The following is a 24289-nucleotide window of genomic DNA, read 5'->3' on the forward strand; positions in this document are numbered from 1 at the left end:
GCAAGAAAGTGACACACAAATGGCCAAATACCAGTGTGATCCCTGCCTGGACAGGAGAGGTCACCCTCAGCATCGACGTTGGTGATACTCAACCTAAACGCACCACGAGCTGCCTAAAACAAATCCATGAGCCAAGGTGGGGCAGCTGCTGTCCACACATCTGAGGCAGATGACAGATGCACTTCTTCTGATATATTAAGGAACATTTTTGGACTTCAAAGCTATGAATCTGCTAAACACGTTGGGGAAGAAAAGATGAAGAGCATGTGGATGGAGAAGCAATTCAAAGCATCCATGAGATGCCTGGAAGGGAAAACAGAACATACATAGTAGTGTTTCTTAGATGAAGGAAGATTTCAGAAGATAAATATAGCTTTACCAATTACTGATTACAATTTCCCTTATATTTAGGGAAAAGAAAAAAAAAAAAAAAGCAACTACAGATTTTTGCTTCATGACTTTGCTTCATTTGCTTCCCAAATTCCTTGGAAAGACATTTACTGAAAAAAATAAAAGGAACTACAATGCAGAAAGTTTAGGTCTGATTTTTCTGCTTTTGCCAGAACAGAACGAAGCCATAGGAAAGCCTACAGCTCTACCCTCTCAGCTAATTGAAAATGCAAATTATAATTTATAGATCCCTACCTACGTGACCTGAAGGTGCGTATGTCAGTCTGAAGGACTGCCAGTCATTTTATGATCCCACCGACATTTCTGTTTGCTGTTCACTGACGTAATTTCGTGTCTGCAAGCAACTGAGGATACTGTTATTTGTGTATGTGAGATTGCTTCAGTGAACGTTGCTGGTATGGATCAAATAATTTTTTGAGGAATGGTATTTGCCTGCTTTTATGCACCACTGAGTCACTCATAAATACTTATAAATATTAAGATATTCTGCTCCTGCAAGAGTGTGTAGACATTTGATATGGTTTGTACTACATCACCTCAGAAGCACTACTCCACATCGCAAAGTCTTGCATTTGAAACCAAGATTAACAAATCAATGCACCCTGAAGAGCACGTTAAAATCACCATTGTATTCTAGTGAGTTTTCTTTGCAATTCGCAGAGGATAGGTTTCCAATAACAACTTGTAATTAGTTCATTTTCTCTGATTTCAGTCGTTATATATTAAGCCCATTGACATTTTCCAGATGGTATCTTTCAGAATAACAGGTATTTGAAAAACTACTAGAGTTTGGCAATTCACATTTGAGTGCACTGCTACCCGCGTGCAACCGAGACATGCGTCTGCAGAGAAGGAAACAGCAAAACAGGCATCAGATCATCATTTTCAGGAAAGAAACTGGATAGCAACTCTTGACAACAAACAAAATCATTTCAACCACCTATCTTTGCCATTAATCCTATCAAAATTTTAACTCTGGACACTCTGTTAACTCAAATCCTCATGTAAAAATGTATAGACTCAGCAGACTACCAAACTGAACAGCAAACACGTTTGGATGAATTAATCCGTGGTCTCAACATGCAAACATTTCCCTTCTTGGCCTGAGGCAAAACCAGGTCCCTCTTTCCAATGGTAAACATGCATCCACGTGGAACGTATTTTTCTTGATCTGAGCATTCTTAGTGTTTTTCCCCAGAACCATATTTTAGTTTAGGAAGCATTCTTGCTTAGATTACGTTTGTCTTTATTTTTAACACTTTTTTTTTTCTTTTTTTTTTTCTCTGAGATAAACCTTTTACTTTGTTCAAAACGAAGCAGAAGCACTGAGAATACACAAGATGCTACAGAAAATCCCAACTCTTAACAGCTGTTTTTGGAACCACAAACAGTGCAGGACAATGTGCTGGAGCCCAGCGATACATTTTAGACTTGGAGCTCAGAGCTGAAGGCTTTCACAGTGAGGAGAGCTTTAAAAAGAAAAAGAATTTACTTTTTTCTTTTTTTTTTTTTTCCCTTTGAATGTTTCTTTGATATCAAGGAAAACAACAGGAGTGAAAATCAAAGCAATAAAGGTTTCTTCATTCACAAATTACCTCCCCACTGAAATCGAGTGAGGATGAACTCACTCAGAGTCCCCAGCTAAGTGTCCCAGCAGTCAAAATATCATTTCCAGGTGCACCAGGATCATGTCTAGTGCTAAAGTCAGGCATCTTGAACTCCGCTCAGGAGCAAGGCAAGGAGTTTGTTGCTTCTGAAGATTTAAAAAGCCCACAAAGACCTCTGAGAGCTCAAGCGCCTGCCTGCAGCTCAGCCCTGGGCTGGAACACAGGCATCGGAGCACACACAGCCCCCAGCGCTGATTCCTGTATCTCCACTTTATAAAGTGCCCGTGTCTCCCTACAACACAATGCTGCCAGTTCGGTCCTAATAAAGCCTAAAAAACCAGTGCAGGATCCCAGCTTGGCTGCAGAAACACAGTTACTAAATGATGCTGCAGTGACGTGAATGCCTGCTGGTGTTTCCCATCATCTTTCTCTGCTCAGCCACTCTGCCTCTGCTGCAGAAATCTAGCTGAACAGTTTCAAATCTCTGCTTTTTGCTTGATTTTTAACTTTTAGTTTTGTTTTTGCTATAAGAATGCGCTATTAAATTAATTATTCCAGAAAACACCCAAAATGTCGCCTTTATGCACGGCAACACGGCTGCACGGGACTCCTCGAGGCAGGCTGGAACCGCTTGCTTTGGCCAGCTGAAGGAAACCTCATTTCTTTCCCGAGCACTTCACATCACCTCTAACATTGCCTCAAACCGAAAGCAGAGGCCAGCGCTCCCCTGCTCGCTGAGGTGTGTTTGAAGTTTGGGTATCACATAGCTCACAGGAGAAACAAATCAATGCCGGTAAGCTAATGAATTATTTCCAACTTTGTACCAAGATCTGCAGCAACATGAAAGAAAAATTACATAGCGAGGAGATTACAGCTGGGGAGGCTGAGCGTGGTGCACAAATTGTCAATATTTTAGGACTGTGATTTGATCCCGGAGATAACTGTTGCTACAACATTGCTAAAGAGAAGACCTCAAGCAAAACATTTTATCTCACAATATAGTTGTCCGATATAATTAACCAAGCTTGACCAATCTGGCTGGAAGATAGCAGCAACCAATGCCCAACCCTACGTGCCGCACCAACGGGGAGACCACGTCTGTAAAACACGCAAGTAAATGGTTCATCTGGAAACGGAATTTACAGATGCAATTGCAGCCGAACACCTGGGTTTCCAGTCCTACGTGGCATACATATATTATGGACATATTTCCAAATGTGTGCATTCATTTTCATCAAACGCAATTTATTTACATCTTTCCTTAAGATGGGATTTCTATCACGAATAGCAACGCTTCTGAATGTTTCCTCTGTGACTCCACCAAGTCGCTCACCCCCATGCCCCAGGCCCTGCTGCCCTTCCCCATGGCAGAGCTCTGCCAGCATCGATCTCGGTGCTTTGGTGACGATTACAAAGCTCTATCCATGAGTAGTTTCCAGCGAAACAGAAATATCAGAAATATACCCTGCAAAAATAAATCTCCTTTATATTCTGCACTTCTGACGAGGCTCAGGAGGATGCCTGGAGGAGTCGGGAGCGAACGGCTCCTCTCACCGCGCGGTCTTATTGCCTGATGGGGAATAGAGCTACGGGAGGTTTTAGGACCTACGGGAAGTTTTAGGGCCTGCAGGAGGTTTTAGGACCTGCAGGAAGTTTTAGGACCACTGCGCTAAGTCTGGAGCCAGGCTCACTGCTGCTTCTCTGCAGCACCGGCAATGATTTATCCAACAACCATGCCCAGCCCAGGCTCCCGATTCATTTCTTTGTTCAAATTCACCCATGGTGCATTTTTTTGATAAATTTCAAGGAGTTAAAAAAGGAAAATCTGAACTAAAGCAGAACCAGGGAAGAACACAAACTTCTTGTAAAAAGTTTAACAGCACAGGAATGGCCAATGTGAGAAAATTTAAGCGCGAGAAGAGCACACAGCTCCTGCAACCACTTCTGCATTCTTTCCTGCAGGAAATTCTCCTCTTTTAAACTCCATTTGTGTTTGTCAGATAATGACGTATCTCATCAATAGCAACATACCCCCCCTTTGTAGAGAAACAGCAATTTTCTCTCTACACGTAATGGATATGTATAACTGGTTGGGAAATGTAACGGGATGGAAAAATAGTGATTTAGTATTTTTATTTCAAACTGTCTTTTTTTTTTTTTCTTTTTTTTTTTTTTTTTTGTCCAGACAGGACATCTGAGACCTCAAAATGTCAGTGCAGAGCCACTGGAAAGTGTACGATACCGCCCAAGAGCCACACTCTGAAAACGTGTGAGGCACGCAAGGCGACCTCGGCAAGCTGTGACTGCTTGGGGATGTGGGAATTATCTTGTAATTTCTAATCTGACCCAGTGAAATACCCCTGATCTTCTACACAACCTCAGTCAAAAACCTTTCTAAACCCAGCATGACCTACTGGAAACAGCTGCCACAGGGTAGCACGGGCGCTTGCAAAAAGCCTTTTTTTCTCCTTTCTGAAGTACAGTGAATTGTGAAGGCTGGATGTTGGTCAGGAGAGTGCTCTAATTGGCAATGAGCTGGAATTTAAGGGGATTTTATCACAGGCTTAATAACTTACTAGCTAAACAATGTTGACAAGATAAAGCCATTTTGATGGAATGCATGTTTTCCCTCTCTTCGACATATTTGTGTTACAAATGGACCTGTCCACATCGATGATAATATAGATCTAGAAGGTTACACCGATTTTTTTTTTCCAGCTAGGCTTTCACATCTGCCAACCTGCTACTTTCCCATTAGGGAAGACAACAGGAAAGCCAAAAGTGACATGCCTAATTCTAATGACCTCCAGTCAGATACGGTTCCAGAAGTTATATCTAAAAATCACTCATCTGAGCATATTTAAAACAGGACTCAGCTGGGTGATGTGCTTGCCAATTTACTCAACTATCTCCATGTTGATTAATTAGATGCATCCTCTGCGTTAGTACTTATGAAAACTAAGCTTATTTATTACTCATTTATTGAATCTTTCTTTTGACAACATAAAGGAAAGATAACAGACAAGTACCCTTACTGGTACTCTCTCTGGTTTTGAAAATCTTGACATCATCATCTTAAAAACAAATTACTTTTCATTATGGCCCTAAGCCTTCTTATCTAATACAATTTACTAATGAGAAATTAGAAGACACCTAAAGTTTGTTCTTTCCAGAGCTGCCAGGAGAACATTTGAATTGTCTCAGATGTTACTCATGCATGATTAAGATGATTTGAAAAGCGATACTTTAATCCTGGGCTAACAGATATTTCTATTCATCCCCATACACAAAAGCAAATTTCTAAACATTGTGTTCTTGGGATGCAGGGATAAAAGAACTTTCAGAAAAACAGAAGAAAGATGATGCCTTAGATAGGGTTTGGAGGAGGGCCGCTATTTCTGTCCATAATCTGAAGCTGTGCATTAAGATGTATATACCATTGGTTAGCACGATTAGAAATTACTACTAAAAACAGCATCTATTAGAAGTAGTACTTGGAATGGTGAAACCAGATTTCAAAAAAAGTAAGAGACTGGATTTTTCTCACCCACACAGTTTTCATGCCCTTACAGCTGATTAACATGGCTGGGGATCCAACTCACCCTTTAGACCTGCTTGGATAGACGATGTGTTGAAAGAAAGCAAAAGAGAGACACGGAGTGAGAAATTACAATTTTGTGGCTCTGTAAGTTACAGAAAGGCCACGAGTCTCTTCAAAATGAAATGCAACGTCCAAAGTATCACATGAATGACAAATTGGAAAGCTCTTTACATTATCAAGGTCATCTTCAAACCTTTCAAACGCTGCAACACTACACTGGAGCACAGTATGCTGAAACACACGTTAACAGAGTTTTAGAGAGGATAAATTAGATCGAGACTTTCTAATGTCGCTGAATTCTTGTAGTTAGGTTCCTCAGCTTGCTGAGCAGCAATCCCAGTAGCCTGCTGCTAGCGTGCAAAAATAAGTGATTTGGGTGAATTTCAAGCAACAAAAGGATGACCCTAATGGGCAACAAATATGAAAAATGTGTGGTATGCTGTACTTCTAAACTACTGTTGCAAGCTGAAGGCTGCCTTATAATGAAGCACAGAGTTAATACACATATTTTAAAGATGTTTTTCCTAGGTAGTGTAATAAAGTAAAAAAAAAAAAAAATAGACCAGGCATTGAAGTTCACTTACAGAGTCTGCAAAGTTTCTAAAGTTACAAGCAATGCACTTCACTTCTAAATTAAAAGCTGATGACCATTAGCTGCTCTGGATAAAAACATGGATTCTAGGAAATAGAAAATGGAGAAGTAAGTCCAATTTTCAGCATCTTTTCATATACAAAATTGTTTTGGTAGACAGTCATTCCACTTTTTTTGTTGTTGTTGTTGTTACCGTATTTTTGCAGTTTATTGATTGCTGTCTCTGTTCATTGGTTAATATTTTGCACCTGTCTTATTTTCATTGCCTACTTAAAATTCACTGAACCAAAAACACATGCAGATGACTACTCCTGGAGTTTAGTTACGAGTTGCTGTGACTTTGAGAACCCATTGATCCAAATATGCTCCCAAATAACTGCATGTCAGGCCTTTATAGCTGGGTTAATTCACTTTATAGCTTTCTTAATGTATGAGATTTTATGTTTTACTGTATATCTCCTGATTTGAATATGCTGTGTTGAATCAAATGCATATGTGGTTCAAACAGGTCCAAGGTGACAACTGGGGCTAATTTTAAAGCATTTTACACATTATTATACGAAGTTTGGTGTTTTTTTTTTTTTTTCCTTAATGAAAAGCCAGGAGTGAGGAAAACAGAAACAATTCACTTTAGAAAAGAGGGTATTTGGAAAAAATAGAGATTGTGCATTAACATCACAGCTTGCCAAAAAGCATCAACGAGGAATTTGCTGGTGTGCTGCACGTGGGATTCCTGCACGCACTGAGCTGCCTTCACTGAGCAAGAACCAGAGCAGGGTGCCCTGGTTTAGAAAATGAAATTAAGAGGTACTGAAATTACTTTGGCTTTAAAATGTCATATGCAGAGTTTTGAGAATCCAACTTAAAAGTAACGAGTTTATTATCAGCCTTTTGCCCACACTGAACAGTTCAATGGTTGAAATCCTGTTTTCATTTAAAGAGCATTAATAATATCTTTGATAAACCACGCACAAATACTCTGTAGCTCACCAGCCTGATTGGTGCAAAACAAACAAACAAAAACTACTTTTTTTTTTCTTTCTTTTTAGTATTCCAAAGTGAAAAGCGTCAATAAAATTTCACCTGTCATTCAGGTGAAGGAGACAACGGGGGACTTTTCCAGGGAAGAGGGAAGGATTTCATCTAACGCTTAATTTAGAACACAGCTTTATGAAGATAAATGGGATAACACAAGCACTTATTGTTTGACACTGTCTAAGTAGCTCAGTGATCTAGGTATGTTTGCAAATGGTGATGAGCTATCTACTAACATCATGCTTGCTCCTTCACTTACTAACATGGAAACAAAATATAGAAACATAATATTCAGTTAAATACCTTCCCCACAGCAAGCTAACACACACTGCAAGACATTTGCATGGGTTTCAATAAGAGAAAGAATAAAGTAATTTCCTATGTGTATTCTTTCCTCAGGATTAATTCAGAACCACATATTTGGGTCTACAGACCCAGCCTCTTCATCGACATCTCTCCATTGCCACTGACTGGAAGCCAACACCAGGAAGCACAACAAAAACCACGAGATAAAAGTAAGTCCCCCACACTTTTACCAACCTCCTAGTTCATGCACATCATTTGGAGCACAATAACCTTCAGAAACAAGCCTTTCAAAGTAATTTCCATGCCATTAAATACAAAAAGGGACTATTTTTGCTGACCACATCTGGGCAGACAACACTGGCCCCACAGATATTCACATGCTTTCAGTACTGAGGACAGACAAAAGCATCAGGACTTACGGAAGGCTGTATAGAGCTCCTGCAGGGTTAAGCGCCCGTCATTGTTATAATCATCAAACCGGAGGAGGTCTTCTAGCGTACAATCCAATAAATCATCGTCCAGATCCTCCTGCTCCATTAGCTGTGGCAAAGAAAATATGAAATCTTCATGTAAAGTAAAGCTACAGACTGGGGGGCCTGGATCACCCAGGAGATTTTGCATTAAATGACCCATGGATAAATACCTCCCCCTCAGAGGGGCACTGAGACCTGCTCTTTCTCAGAGGATGGTAATAACTTGGGTCCCAACACCATAAAACCCTCCAACTTGGAGCTCTGACTTGGCACAAACTTGGCTTTGGCCGCCAGCTGCTGGCACAGGCTCACAAGTCCTCTGAAGGCCTCAAAGCATCAGAGGCTTTGGAAACCAGCCACGTTCGTAACTCACCAGATTAGGACAAGGTTTACAGGGCAAAGAGAAGAAAGAAACTCAACAAGTGCTGCTGAATATTCATACTGCCACCTCCCAACACAGCACTAACAAGCAACCAGTGGGAAGAGGTTATGTATTGGCTTTGTATTAGGATACAACTGCTAAGAGCCTCGTCCTGCAGCAGCACAGAAACACGTTTTCACTTTGCCAACGCACAGGAACATGAATATTCAACAGGGAAAAATCTGCATCTGATCTTCCTCTCTCCTCTGTAGGTAAGGACAAAATTGTACTCCTTGCCTTTAGGACTAGAGCGGGCAAGAGTTGATGGTGTACTCAAAAATAATGTGTTTCTTCAGCCCCTGACAGTTTGTTTCTTATATATTTTAAACATTTCATACATTCCACGTGAAAAATGAAGAGAGCTTTAAAAGTCATACATCCAAGTTAGCAAACTGCTAAACTCAGACCTAAGCATAATGAAAATGATGGCTTCTCTGAATTTATTGTGGAACATGAAGAAAACACCTGAAATATTGCATCTTCCAGGCAGGAAGGATTTTGCTGTAGTCCAGAGACTCTTTTATTTACTATTCTAGTCTTGGCCTATTATATTGGAGCAATTTAAAGTAATAATGCTAAAAAAATGACCCTTCACCTAAGCAGTAAAAATGTTCAATGAAAGTGAGATCAACCATAACTTCCAAGATCAATCTTCTAAAGATGAAAATTTCCCTTTGTCTACCTTTGTATTGAAAATTGATTAACTTTTCATAAGACTGACAAGTTTTTTTACTAGTCCTTTTGATTTAACATTGATGGACAAAAAAAAAAAAAAAAAAAACAACCACAAGACATTTCAGCTCTAACATATTCATTAGATTTTATGAATCTGACTTTAAAATGCATTAAAAGTTTTAAATGGAAATAACATTCCCATTACCAGCACTGTTAATAGCCCTGCATACCAACGGCTGCAGGACTACGTGGGCACTTCACACTGCTGGGTCCTGAGGGAAATGGCTCGATAGGGTCTGTTGGCAGCAAGGAGGCAAATCAGGCTCTAAATAGAAGGAACGGACCATCTGCCGTCACCTTTTTGCTCAAAGAAATTATGCTGTGGAAAATAAACAAATGGGCAAAGATCCTCACCACGTGCTGGTGCTAGAGGCTGCCCTGGTACCAGACTGCCCTTGCCGCAGGGACTCTGCTTCCAGTTTCTCCCCTGGGACAAATCCCTCTGCACCAAGCTGCCTAAAAATCCCCTTTCAGGCTTTAAAAATTACTCTTCTTCTTTTTTTTTTTTTTTTTTTTTTTTTTTTTTTTTTTTTTCTGCAGCAGTGCAGGTTACTTGCCTCAGGTTTTTCCTTGCAGACAAGGTTATGGTGCTCAAGAGACTATTTTTCTTTTAAATAAAACAAAGAAAATGCTCGGCAACAGCTCATCCAGCAGCCAGGGATCACAGTGGCTCCCTCTGCACCATGTCCATTTTACCTGCCTCTATCCATGGGCAATAAAAACCCCATCCTTGGAGGAACTTTAAAGTCGCAAAGAGGCTCAGATTAAAAGAGCCAGCACAAATCACTCACAAATCTACCTGACAAGGCAAGACGTTTTCTGTTGAGATGGTAACATGGAAAATTAAAAATTGCTTATTACCTAAAAAAATCCCTTGGAAACTGAGCGAATAAACTGGTCAGGTAAGAGTGTGTGGAAATCGTTTTGACGCTAGAGGTACCAAGAAGAAACGCAGAATGACATGCTACGTGTGAACTGTGAATATCACTGGCACAAGAGCTCCAGAGCTGCCCGCAGATGAGTCCTGAGCTTACTCTAGACCTGGCCATGCTCCAGCAGAAGGGCTCAAGATCAGTGCAGCTCAGCTCGGGATTAAGAGCTTCCACAGCTTGTCAGTGCTTTGCATTGCCTGGCATTATTTTGGCCTTTGAGAGGTGATTACACAGGTGTGAGCCGTTGTGTACACATGGAAGGCGTGCAGCTGAGAGGGCTCCTAGCTAAGGGCTCGACTTGGTTTAGTCCATTAAATTGCAGAAGGCTACAGAGGTGCAAACACGTTTACTGATTCTGATGACATAGAAGAGGAATAAAAAGAAAAAAAACAAAAAACTAGCCAAGGTCTACACTTGCTTGTGTGAGAGGGACCTGGACTCCAAGCACATCGGCAAGTGAAGCCCACAGTAACTTTGCGGTAGACCTTGAATCGCTGAGTTCTCCTCCTTTAAAATGCAGGTCATTCTTTCCTCCTAATGGCAATGGCTTGCAGGCTGCCAAACCTCTATTTCCATGCAAGCTGAGTTTAATATCCTGACAGAATAAGTTTCTTGTAAAAAGGGGAAAAAATTGGAGAGTAGAACAGACACTTAGATGTAGCTATGCAAAAGCTGGCTTTGAATTCAGATAGAAGTGTTTTCTTATACCTACCATGTCTTTATAAAAAATCACTGAATACAGATGAAGTATTGTATATATTCATAGCTCAGATCTAAGGGAATTTACGCTGACACTTTGCATTGTGCAGACAGGATTGTGCATCATGTCAACAGCGTCAGGATTAAAATTCAGAGCAAACTGTTCTCCTCGGAGAGGAGGGGGCTTACTTCTGCCCTGCTTGCTCACAGCTCGCATCTGCATGCCGGGGCTGCAGCACACTTCACGTTTGCTGCGAGAAGCAGGTGCAGGTGGGATGCTCCTGCAGAGGGTGAAGGGCTGCCCTGCGACCTGGAGTCATTTCCAAATGACTCTGGAAAGAAGCTTGCTTCTCATGGAAGACAATGAAATGGTAAATACGTTCAGGTAACATTCTAATCGGGGATTTTTTTTGCTGATTTTGAGGTTGGTAGTTTTTAACTGAGCCAAACTGATGGACTTCCCAAGGCCCACAGAACTGCCATTCATCAACCCTGATCTCCCCATGGCTCCTCCAAGTTTTGTCACATCCAGTGTTACCAAAACTGACCGAACACCCTGCAGGCAACCACACACAGCTTCACTCCTGTTGCTTCTCCTCAAGACAACATCCACGTGTGGAGCATCGGAGCACTCGGGTGGGCAGCAAACACAAGCTCATGCCATGTCCTGCTGCTCTGGCTGCCCCTGCCCACAGTTTGCACGAGAGCTGCGTGCTCAGGCCAAGCTCACAGTGTGGTCTGAAGAAATTGAAGCCGGGACAGGACAGGTCCTGTGCTGCTGCCTTACGTGTTGAGGCATAGAAGCAGCAAGAAACCAACAGAATGCAGAACCGAGATGCCAATATGCACATTTTCCCACTTCTGGCATAATGCTTTTTCTCTTATTTATAGGACTCTTTTCTCATGTTTTCACATGGAAAAAAGAAAGCTGAGGACACAAAGTGATCAGTTCAACTGCTTGTGCTGATTCACTTTAACAATTAGATGAATTCCAAGAGCACAGCAGGCCCATGATTAGAAATAACAGTCTCTTCAAGCTTTCACCTTTTCAAATGTTATTAGGATCAGCTAATCGACATTTCAGTATCTTCCTTGGCATCCTGGGAAAATAAACCTGTTAAAAATGTTCTGAAGATACTGTCGCGTTACTACATGCTAACACACAGCCCAGAAGGCAGGAAGAAGAAGAAGGAAGAGATTTCTTCCTAACTTTATACACATCCAAAAACAATAAAATTAATTCTTGCCAAGCCAGCTACCTGGAAATACTTCAGAAGATGACTGTTAGCAGTGAGGATTATTATCTATTTTCAGGAGCCAGGATGGGGCTGGAAAGCTGCCATGGTTTTGTTTGTAGAGGAGCTTTAAGTGTTTGAGACACCACCATCTCCCCAGAGACGCGGAAAGGCTCGCAGGCTGCTGCAGGTTTTCTTCCCCTACCTGCTGCTGGACAGACAGATACAAACGACCGCTCTCACCAGAGCTCCTCTGCGCTACGCTCAACTCACATTTTGAATGAAAAACGCAATCCGCTTCATAACTCCCTTTTCATTGAACAACAGACCCACCTGAGCCAGCTCCGAGCTGCTGAGACGCCCGTCACCATTTACATCCAAGTGCTTGAACAGCTCTTCAACTAGGAAGCGCTTCTGGGCTGCTCTGTCTGTGGCCAGGCTGCTCGGGGGGCTCCGGCGACGAGCCTGCAGGTCGAGGAGGATGCTTTTGAGCCGGCTGTAGTTCGCCATTGTACACGTGTCACCTAAAAGATAAGAGTGCATTATAGGACCGTGTACATTCACCTTCATCTTTTGAAAGGACTGAACTTCTAAAGGGAAAAATAAGGCACAGCCAAAGACAGGCTGTCTGCATATATGGCACAGCTCAGATCTGTGATTTAGCAGCTCCTGTAGTCATCACCTTTTGTAATAGCTGACAGATTTTCTAAATCCTGCTGTCAGAGAAGCTCTCCAGCATGTTACTTTCCAGATTATAAGGCTTTGGTTACAGACGTCCATATTTGGCTTTGTAATCTCCACCCAAATTAAATCTGCTCTACATTTTTCTAAAGATTAAGTAAATTAATCTATTCTGTGATTAAAAAGTAAATAAAATAAAAATACAAAATTCTGAGAAACAAATGGCACCCAAGTGTAACCCCATGCAAAACATGGGACCAACCTATGAAAACCAGAAGGATTTGGGGTCAACGAGGCATGAAACCCATAGCGACACTAAATACTTCATCTCACTCTCAAGTTTTTAGAAGAAGAGGAATCCTTAAACCCAGCACAAGGTGGTAAGATGGCCACAGGGAGGACAGCAAGGAACAGAGCTGCAGGGAGCCCTGGTACCTGGGCTGTGACCGCTGCCTGCAGCACCACAAAGCACACGCGCTGCCCTGCTGCAGGCTGACATGAATGCCTTCCTCAGCCCCTGACCAGGGAAAACGACATTATCGGTGAAAAGCCCTCAAGTCACTCACTCTGAAGTGACACCTGCTTGGCTGGAGGAATCAGACTGAACCTTCGTGACCCTGAAAGCTGCTCCTGCTGTGCTTGCGGCCGCCAGCTCTTCGGTGGCTCTTATCTGGGGAATGCCTCGCTCTGATTTACAGGCATCCTCCTAGGGAAGAAACATATCCACCTGCCTGACGTGGTGTTGCTGCCCTTTTCTGCTCAACTGCTGTCTAGCAAAGCTCGGCAGAATGAAGCACGGGCACTTCCTTTTTGGTGCAATTCTGTTTCAGTGTAAACTACACCAGCTTGTTCCTGGCAGACTCTGGGAGCAGGAATCAGCATCCCCATGATCCAGCTGCCCCGTGCTGTGGGCAACAACCATCACCCACCAGCAGTGCCCACACATCCACTGCTCCCGCTAGATGCCCTTTCCTCCAGGCCCTTAATCTCTGCACTGGTGCTTTTGAAACAACTTTTGTATTTCAACTCCCACCTCTGACCCTGCTGGATTAAATCTCTGAGGTCTCTGCTCAGTTTAAGGGACGAAGCTCTTGAAGATCAGTTCCCCAAAGGCTTCAAACGTTATTCCTCTGAAAAATAACAGCAGACTGTGATACTAATCGCTCGTTTTCCTGTCCTTTCATTGCTGAGCTGCATCATTTTTGGTCCTCTGGTCCCGCTCCAACTGAAACCCAATTAAAATTCCAGGTGGGAGGCATTTCTCCGACCGCAGACCTGTCCGCTGTCAAGATTTTTTTCGCCCTTCCTATTTTGTGCTCACGACTTCAAAACCACCGTGACTGGAGAAGGTGAGGGAGGTCAGAGGGGCTGGGCACGCACACCCTGCTCGGGTCAGCGCCCCACTGCTACGAGCCGTGGCTGAGCCCAGGCTCATTTCCCATCCTGAGCTCAGGCCCTTCTAGCACAGAGAGCGCCTCGCTGCTCAGGGATACGAGCAGCCCCATTTCTTTTCCTTCTCTCTTAAACAACCTCCAAGGAGCTTTTGGCTCTAGGAACGTGGGACCAGTCTCATCTCATGGAAAAAAATGAGGTTACTCGGCTACTCAGCTGCTATTAGTCTTGTTTATTAGTTCTGTTCCCTGATACCCCCCCCCCAACATCAGGCCATTTGATGGCTACTCTGAAAGTAGCACGAAGAAATTTCTTTCTTCCAATCACGTTTTATTTAAGAGAAAAATTGATTGCTGCTTCCAGTGTAATGATGCAATTTTGCAATCCTGTCATAAATACAGATTTAGCTACTTCAGAACGAGAGGCTTTTTTTCTGAGATGGAGTTTTCCTTTCTCTCTAGTCAAATCTTAATCCCAGAGACGTATGTAAGGCTAATGAAGACAGGGAAATCGTTCAATTTGCCTCCCCCTCTGTTTCTGCTCTGTGGTTTCCCTCCGTGAGCACAGGCACAGCTCCAGGCAGGTCCCTGGTGACACCCCGGCACCCTGACCCATGGCCTCCGTCCCTCCTCAGCGCGGGCGCCCGGCCCTGATACCTTCCCTTGCATTTCTTGTTTCTTCATCCTATCACATTTTGCCAGCAGCATATGACAAAGCAGTTCTTTCTTTCTTTGTAGCCTTCAGACCCTTTATTTTCTGCAGTCTTTTTTTTATTTCCCCCACATAACCGTGGCCTGGGCAGCACTTCCCATCCAGTCAATCTTTCTCCCTTGCTGGCCTTCTGACCCACCTCCACCCTGACCCTCTTTCTGACCACAAAAGGCAGAACTGGGAAAGGACCCAAGTACTTCCGAAGCCCCCTCATCTCTTCTAACACCCTTTCTTCTCACTTTATTAAGTTTATATTCGCAAACTCCCCAGCTAACCACAGCAGACATGGTATCTGCCAGGAGCAGAGCACAAACACCACAGCTCCTGGCACACGGGGCCTGACGGACGCACACTGTGGTGTGAGCCCGGAGACAGCCATCTCCTTCACCTCCTTACAACCCTCCATGGTTTTCCATGCTCTGAAAACAAAGCCATAAAACTGCTCCTCTCAGGATCACATGGGCTCCCCCCGCTGCAGGACAGCCCAGGGCAGGCGCCCAGCTGGGGACTTCCAGGCCGCACTGCAGCCTCCAGGAAAATAAAATGGGAAAAAAGTGAAAGAAAGCAAACTAGGGGAGGAGGACAGAGCTGCACAGAGGACAGGAGGACACAGCAGCACATCCCAAATCCTGCTCTACACTTGCTCAGAGGACTTCTTTCCCCACTACCCCCACGTATGCTGTCACGGCCCAGCCACCCAGCGCAGCCCCATCCCAAGGGGCAGGGTAACACCACCCCACCGCATACACAACAAGGGAAACCACCAGTAAAACAACTACATCTTCCATTTAAAAAAACAATTCAGTTTCTCGTTTGTTAGCACAGGCCACAGTCGGGAGGTCAGAAGATGTGCACTGCCCCTGCTCGGGCTGCTCCAAAACCTCATTACCTCCCCTTCCCTCTGGAGAAAACGACACTCCTCAGCCCCGCTGGAAGCAGGTCCCTTGGCATCTCTTAACAGCACGAATGTGACAGACTCGACGGGTCTCACACCTCTGACAATTGTCCCCTGACATCTGAGGCTTGCAGTGACGCAGAAGCAGCCGTTCCAGAACAAGGCAGGTGCGGCCACTCGGCAGTGGGCAAATAATGAGAAAAAGCCCCAAAGGTCTGGCCTAGGGGTGTGAGAGCAGTAATTGGTGCCTGTTTGGGGAACTAAAAGATTGATAAGAAAATGCACTCAAACTGTTATATTAAAGTGCATGTGCATATAAATATATAATGTATATATTTAATCTCATGTAGTAAAAAAAAAAACACAGTGGGGAAAAACACTTCTGGAGGCACCCTTGAAAGATTTTACCTGCCCCTGCTCTCCGCCGGGGAAGGGAGGAGAGGCATTTAGGCAACTCGAAGCATTTGGCAAGCCAATGCCAAGGCCAGCTAGGCCCTCCTGTTGTGTCCTCCTCCTCCTTTACCAGACATTATTCTTTCATCTTTTAACCCAGCTACCTCCCCTATGGAGACTGCTTCCAGCCCTGTGGTGCTGGATGTACAGGTCCTGCACAGGATGGCTCTGTGGTTTCACTCCTTCTCCTACCCTCCCATCTCCTGCTGTCAGTGACACTTGTAATCTTCTTACACTGTGCCTGGGATTCACCAGCTTTATCAACTAAATACTCTCTCCTTAGGTTTCTGGCAGCACTGCTGTCTATGTTTGCTGTTCATTCAGGTACTATAGCCACAGCTGTTAAACAAAAAAATCACAGAAAAATCATCTTTATGCCCTCTCACTTATTCCCATTCTTGTATCGGCTTCGCTAAGTGCCTCCAGCAGCTTCCTTTACAACCTGAGCTCATCATTAGCAGTTTATCTCATCTCGGACTGCCCTCATTGCTAGGTGTTGTTGATGGATGCTTCTCGGTGGGGTTTCCTTGTTAGCACATCCCAGGGACTTGGGTTCTGCTTGCAGTTGTAGCCACACAGACACCAGAAGGGTGAGCTTTGTGTTTCGAGAGCTGGCTCAATTGGAGCTGGGGCTCCTGGCCTGACACCACCTGGTGGCCTCCACTGCTCTTCTGAGAGGGGTTCCCAAGGACTTCATCCCTGCTCCATTTCTGAGCACTAGAGATGCTGCTGTGTGTGTTTCAAGCACCCATGCTGTACCACTGCCAGCTGCCTGTCCATGCTGACCTACACCACCTCCATTGCCCAGCTGAGAAGCGAGGCACAGAGAGCTGAAAGCTTGGATTTGGGACAGGCTGAAAACTGCCTTTCTGTCCTCCATGGCCTACACAAGGTCCCTACATACATGGTCATCTTTCTCGACTACTTTATATCAGGACTGGTTAGAAAAAAAAGTCACACATTGCTTGTCTGTGTTAACCATGACCCCGCTATGATTTATTCTGCTGACTCCAGGAGAAGAGGAGAGCTAAGGGCATACTGTAGACACTTGACATAAAAACTAAAAAGCTGATCTGCTAGCACAGGCTTATTTTTTATTTTTTTAATTGACTTTATTAACAGCATGTAATACCAGTATCTTTGCATTCTAGCTTATGAATTTACTTTAAATTAAAAGAAAAAAAAAGCCACCTTCCCCATTTCAAGAGACTCTGTATCACTTCTGTCGATGGCTACTCCACTTTTTGAACAAGAACCTGATTTGACAGCGATGCTTTGTACAACAAACACAAGCCTTCCCCAGGAAAAGCTGCATGCCTTTTGTCCAGAGGTAGGATGCCCTGGGCAGGGATGCCTTTGTTCCCAGCACACTGCTGGAGGTCAGCCTGTATCCCTCCTGTGAGCCTGACATCCCGCTTTGTAGCCCTGAAAGGAAAACGCTGGTGACTTTCAAACAAACCTCGCACAAGGTGCAGCTCCCTCCTGTGCTCTCGGGATGAAACTTCAATATACTTGCCAAGCTCAAAAGACAAGGGTTTCTGGCAAATATTTATAGAAATAGACCATTAAATCGTCCAGAAGCAGTCCACAGTGGCTCTCCATCTCCTCAGAGGGAGCTGAAAGTGGGGACCGCAGGGCAATGCCCGTGGGCAGGGATGTCAGTGATTCCCCCTTCCATGCCCGGGAGCCTTCTGAAGAAACAAGGGCTTTTTATCTGTTTACAGCACTTTCAAAACCAGTGAAGCCTGGCACTGTTTGTATTGAAAAAGGAAGGAATGACAGGCAAAGAAAAACAGCACGACAGAAGAAAAGTAAAAGAAAAAGCCAGTGCATTAGGGTCTGATTGCTAAAGTGTGGCCAATAACTGTCACATTTACATGCTCTGCTCACTCCGAGCAATTCTGTTCCTTGCTCTGTTTTGCAGCAGCTACGTAATTCATCCTGTTTAGCACTTCTGCATGCTTTGGCAGATAAAATATTGATCAGCCTGCCAAGAAACACCGAGTGCCATTCTGTTTTCATGTCAGAACTTGGTAATGAACTACATTTATCAAGACCATCCTCTCTGTGAAAGGTCAGTGGTGAATGTGGCTAAACTGTGATGACAGATCATTAATCCAGTTCCCTCAATAATTGCCCTCTTTAAGAATTTTACTCCTGGTTTCCGTGAATTGCAGCAGGTTTTACAGTAGGATCCCTGACCAATCTTCAATCCGCTCCTGAGCCAAGGCAGATAACAGAGAAGCAGCAAGGCTGGGGATTAACCATCCTTCAAAGGAACGCAGTTAAAATAAAAATGAAAATCAGGTAAGGAAACACAGAGCTTTCTCTGATGGGTAAACTTCTCTGGCTGTAAACCAGTATTTTGCAAGGTGCCTTACAGGGCAATGATTGCAAGAAGCATCCATGCTTCTTTAAATATCAAAAATGAAACGGTAACACCTCACAGAGCACCAACCTCATAGTCCCTGGTATGTAGCTAACCTAACAGCAGGGGTGAACCTAAACACCTACAGGAGTCTTCGGAGGATTTGAGCCCCACAGGTAAGTGGAGCTGGTTTTGAGGACAACCACATACGGCAGCTGGAACCTGCAGCTTTCCATAAAACCCAAGGCAGAAGCGGAGCAGTGGATCCAGGCTAAGCACAGTTGTGCCTATACGCACAAAAACATACACCTGGAGATTGAGACTTCTGTCCCTCCAAAGCCCCCAGGGGAGGTTCTCTCCAGCCCTGGGCAGAAGCAGCCCAGGGAGTACAACAATAACCCAGCAGAAAATCCCACCACCCAAAGTGACCTCCAGCAGCACTAATTTTCAAGGCAACCCTTCACCAGCACCAATGCAGTAATAAAGAGCAGCTTGGAGCAGGCTGAAGAGTGTCATTTCTAAGGCGGGAGGCACCGGGGTGTCATTTTATTTGACAGTTCCTCTTCGACCGTGCTAGCTATTTTCGGCTGTTCCTATGGCACCTTGCTAGCACTAAGAAGAAATTTAGTGCAGGATACAGGAGCACAAAGCTTTGTTTTCTCAGCTGTTTCCATGGGGCAGAAGAGAGATGGTTACCAAAAATAACATTCCTGGGCAAAATAAAAGGGATTTGAGAAAGGTTTTTGTTGTTGTTGTTGTTTTTTCCTCCAAACAGCCCGTCCTTTTGTATGCTTTATCCAGGCTTTATGTGGCATTGTTAGAAGCATCAGAAAAGGACTGAACCAAAGTGTTGTGGGATACAAATTTATTTATGAGCATAGCTCCTTAATTCTTGTGCCATTTACAGCTAAATTGCCTATCAGCAACGGCCCATTTTCATGCATACAAAATGAAAGCGTTTGCATGCCTAAACTGAGAAAATGTGGTCCCAAAACCTCAGACTGCCGAATCTGAGGAAGATGATTACGTGAACTCTTTGCAGCCCTAATCCACAGCCTTGTGGCATGTCTGACCTGACAGAGCAGATACATACAGGGACAGGAAAATTAAAGATGACTTCAGTTCTTCAGGGGTCTCCTTACAAATCCCCACTCCTCCATGCAAATTTTCTGTCTGTCTCTTTCTATTCATCTTCCTCTTTAATTGCTCTTTTTTTTTTGCACAGGCATGGTGATACTGGATGGACTTGCCTCCTGCTTTCTGTGCATGGTTAGAAAGGAGGAAAAAACTTTGCTCTTCCCATTAAGGCACATGGACAGATCCCCCGTCTGAGTGCTCTGCCTGCAGACACAGCAGCTCCCTGTGGTTAAGGAGCACATCAGGAGAGCTCTGTGAAATTCAGACACTGCCTGCAATGTAGAGACATCCGTGAGCTCTGAACCCTCCCCGCTCTGATTCTCATAGGCTGGAAGTCCTAGGTTTGAGTATGGCCATTTAGGATGAATAAAAATTAACCCGAATTTTAATCTCTCAGAAGTCCTATCGCCTGTTTGACGTCTCATCATTCAGAGGACGCTTCCCATAAAGCACCAGGCAGGGCCCTGCATCCCTTATACCACACGTAACTTCACGATAACATTCCTGTGACACCTGGTGACACCCAGCGAGCATCCTGCTGCCCCCAAACAGTGCCAGTGACCACGACCTGTACTATCACCACGCACAGAGTGAGCTGAATGCCGTAGATGTGACTTTTTGGCAAAGCTGGTGAATTGCACCGTGCTCCCGTCGCAGCGCTACCTGCCCGTCTGCTCTACACACTGCTGAACCCTCCAAGCCTGAGGAGCTGCTTTACTCCTGTCTGGAATTTACAAGCTAAGTGAAACTCTACCAAAGTTCCCACAAAGAGGAGCAGATGTTTAACATCATGCAAATTCATGAACATTAGCAATCCTTCAGCTGCTACTGCTGAAAAAATTCAATTAACAATAAAAGCCCAAGCTAACTTGCTTATCTTAGGGATGTGTTTCAGTTAATAAGATGTACATTTATCAGATATCCATATATAATTTAGCAGCAACTGGGAGCTCATTGAATATATCACAGAAATGGAATGGGATATATACTACAAAGTAGATACTGTTAAAATCAGACATTTACAACCTGGAAGAGTTAAAACTTGCCTCTGCATATATTTATTTCAATATTTCATTTTACAACAAGAAAAAGCACCCATCTACCTCTCCGCGAGCTTTTAAACTGTATTAAAATCTTCCAGCATCAAGACATAAACTTGCTGCTCTATAAACAAAAACCCAGCTCCTACCTGAAACCATTACCTTCCACACCGCCTAAGCCTGAACGAGCACACACCCCGCTCCCAGACACAGGGAGAGATGGACGGATTTGCAGCCTTCTTAGGAAGTCCAAGAGCCACGTTATTAGTCACCTCCTGCTGAGTATTGACTGTTCTTTTCTTGTTAAAAATTAAAGATGTTTGTCAAAGCACACAGAAGGAGCAATGCTGTGAGTATCAAAGCACACGAACGGGAAACGCAGTCAAGGCAAACAGCTCGCAGGTAACCCCTGTGCTGTGCATCCAAACTATTTGGTGAGCACAAACACAGTAACAGGAATCGGGAGTGCATTATACATGATTCACAAACAGAAAACGGGCTTTGTCCGATGATTAATTCATCCACAACACAGCCCGCTCTGCTATAAATCCACCACTGCAGAGACACGATCCTACCTGCACACACGCACAGCCCTGGGTCTGCTGAGCGCTCTCTCCACATCACAACATCTCCAGACTCTGTAGTTTTCCTTTATGAAAACTATTAAGCTAAATTAGACGTGCTGCATCCGAAGCTGCAGGTGGGGCGGGGGGAGCAGGAGAGGCAGAGATGCCACACGCAGCTGCTTTACACAGGAAAATGAGCTGAAAGAATGCCTCGCTACTTAAGATCCCAACCAAAACAAACTCGTGGCGTAATGAATTGATGCAATTATTGAGAAACGCTGCACTGAAGTAGCCTGGGAAGGTAGCAAGGTTTTTGTGCAGGCTGAGGGAAAAAGATGAAGAAAATAAGTCAGGAGAGGTGCCTGGGGCTGGCACCCCGGGCACTACGAGGGAGCTGCATCTCTCCTGTGGGGGCCTGGGGCTCTCGTGGTCTGACAAACCAGAGATCTCTCCCGTTATCACACTTCACAATACGAAAACCCAAACATGAACAGCTTAAAGTAACAACAAATGTCCTCATGCTTTTGCTGTAAGCATGGCTGGGCCAAAGAGAGATTTCTTCCCATGGAGAAACCCTTCTGAGAAGGCTCCCATCAGCATTTCTGTTCTTTCGTGTCCATGCAGAGGCTGAGACAAGGCTCTTGCCAAGCATGCAGAGGGCTCCTGGCACAGTGTGAGAGCCTCCAAGTGCTACCGAAACACAAACTATGCAAATAAATGTGGCCAAACAGATCTGCTGGGGCCCTGCTAACTACAGACACAGCAACATCAGATGTTGTTGTCAGCAGAGGATTACGGCTTCAAGTGCAGAGGAAAGCAAAGCAGGAGCTAGACAAAAAGAGCTATCATCCTTGGTTTGATGAACATGGTCCGGAAACAAGAGACAAGGGAAAAAAACATCAGCAAGAAAGAAGAGGAAGACTTGTTTTAAAGCCAACAAATTCTTTTGCAATGCATCTGCTTGTAAACACCGGCGTATGCCCGCTGCTGTGCTTCAGTTTCAATTCTTGCACCTGAAAGTGCTGTTTTTTAAATGAAGGGAACTGACCTGTTAATTAAATGTTAATAACTGCGGAGAAGTACTTTATTTATGTGGAAGCTTTATGAAAAAATAAAAATTAAGATTAAAAAAAATATCTCCAGCCATTTGAAGCACCCGAGGACAAAATCCACGACACATTCACTTGCCATGTTGAGCTAGAACAAGTTAATGTTCGTACAGCCATGATCAGGATGATTGATTAGCTATGCTCACTCTGCATTTCAGTGGAGTCCCACAAGGAAGAGCTTGGTCCGTGAGCCCGAGTGACCAGAAAGCCGTGGCCACCTTCCTACTGCAGCCAGCGAGCAATCCTAAATTTCTGTAAGGAAAACCTCATCACAGCTGTACCCCAGACACCCTGTAACTCCCATTAACCAAACCAAACAGGCTCTTGTTAAATAAGTGTTACGTCTGCTCTGTGCGTCTTCTTCAGCTGATGATGCTCCACAACCTGCCGCCTGACATTTTCCAGCCCTCTGCCTCACTCCTATTAGAGGAAGCAAAATTGGCTGGATCCCTCTGGGATGTAACCAATGCTCACTTTTTTATGGCTGACTGGCACATCTATCAAATTCTTCAAGACAGCAAAGGTATTATTTGGAAGCTTTAATAAACCTTAAAACCCTCTGGCACTAATGTAAATTTTACTGATGCTGTTGTGCTATGAAACATTTACCTTTCTAAACAATTCAGCGGCTTCTGCTGTCAGAAGGAGCACTTCCCATCACTCTGCATTAGGGATCCCACAGATCTGTCACCCTGGCTGTGGTATTTTGCTTCTTACAGCCTGGTTTCTTGTTTGTACCTCGATGTGTGCATGGAAAAGTGACCAGAGATGAAGGCTACTGCAGGCCACCTTTCATGGAGTCAGGAATTTAGGGTGATTTTTTTTCTTGGATATTTGTTCCCTCCATCCCTTCTAGGGGACATTCTTGTTTCTGTCATGAGACTGCAGGATCTGACTGCTCGTCCTCCATCACACCGACTTTTTAAGCAATTCTGAGCCAGCCAGTGCCTGTGGTTACCTCGTTTCTCTCAGCAATATCCCCACGTGGAAGGTGTTTGACATCGACTGCTGCCCCTGCAGGCAGGGAGAGCAGAGGGTAAGCACACATGCTGGTGACCAGTTCTCACAGCATCCTCAGTTTAACTGCAATAAACACCGTAATCCTCCCCAAAACGTGTGTTCCTGCAGTCTCATAATCAAGAGCATTCAGAGAAACCTGCCACAGAACTGCTGCTGATCTTATGCACTTCCCCACCTTGCACTTCCCCGCTTGAACTGCGAAGTCTCTGAGATGCTCTGGCTAAGCACTGAAGGACAGTATGATTACAGGAAGCACAACTATTTATTATTGTTAAGAATGTGTGTAATGGGCTGATAATAACTTGCTGTGCCTGTTGTTCAGCATGTCATTAGGAGACCTCCAAGGCATCTCATTAGTAGATTGTAACATACACCCTAAAGGGCATTATGGCAATTATAAAATGTTAACTTCTAAAGAGGAAAACATGCACAAGGAGGGAAAAAGTATTTCTAAGGGAAAAAAAAATAAAAATAAAAAAGAATAAGAAATTTCACATAAAACTCTTAAATTGACCCAGCAACAACAGATTAAAGGGTAACCATTACAGTATGTAAATGCATGTGTGAGAGCCCAGTTCCTCCTCCAGGATTTTATAAGGTCAAAACTACTCCACTGCAGTAGTTAACAAGGGTTTCCAAATTTAAGCTGGATTCCAAAAGCTGGATTTTTGTTATCATAACCATGCTGCTCACTACACGCCACCCCAGAAATCAGGAATGCAGTAGAGCCTCCTGCGATGGATACTCAGAATTTTCCACTCAATTATGGAAGTTCCTGAATCGGTGAAGTGTTAAATCAGATCTTCGTGTGACAAACGGTGCAAACGAGGAGTCTGCTAGCACACCAGTTCGGCCAATTGACCAGAATGA

At 44.0% G+C, this 24289-nt stretch overlaps 1 protein-coding gene across 2 annotated transcripts in view; it reads right to left on the reverse strand.

Moving 5' to 3' along the window:
• The window catches only part of FSTL4 (follistatin like 4), a 368576-nt gene that overhangs the window by 88523 nt on the left and 255764 nt on the right, over positions 1 to 24289 (reverse strand). For both annotated transcript variants that reach the window (XM_084535690.1, XM_084535689.1), the window contains exons 5-6: positions 12381 to 12571; positions 7972 to 8092 (exon numbers count right to left, since the gene is read on the reverse strand). In XM_084535690.1, the coding sequence (XP_084391816.1) occupies positions 7972 to 8092; positions 12381 to 12571 (312 nt within the window). The remainder of the gene's footprint in view (positions 1 to 7971; positions 8093 to 12380; positions 12572 to 24289) is intronic.

The sequence above is a fragment of the Aythya ferina genome, assembly GCF_964211825.1.
Source record: "Aythya ferina genome assembly, chromosome: 14".
NCBI classification, from domain to species: Eukaryota; Metazoa; Chordata; class Aves; order Anseriformes; family Anatidae; genus Aythya; species Aythya ferina.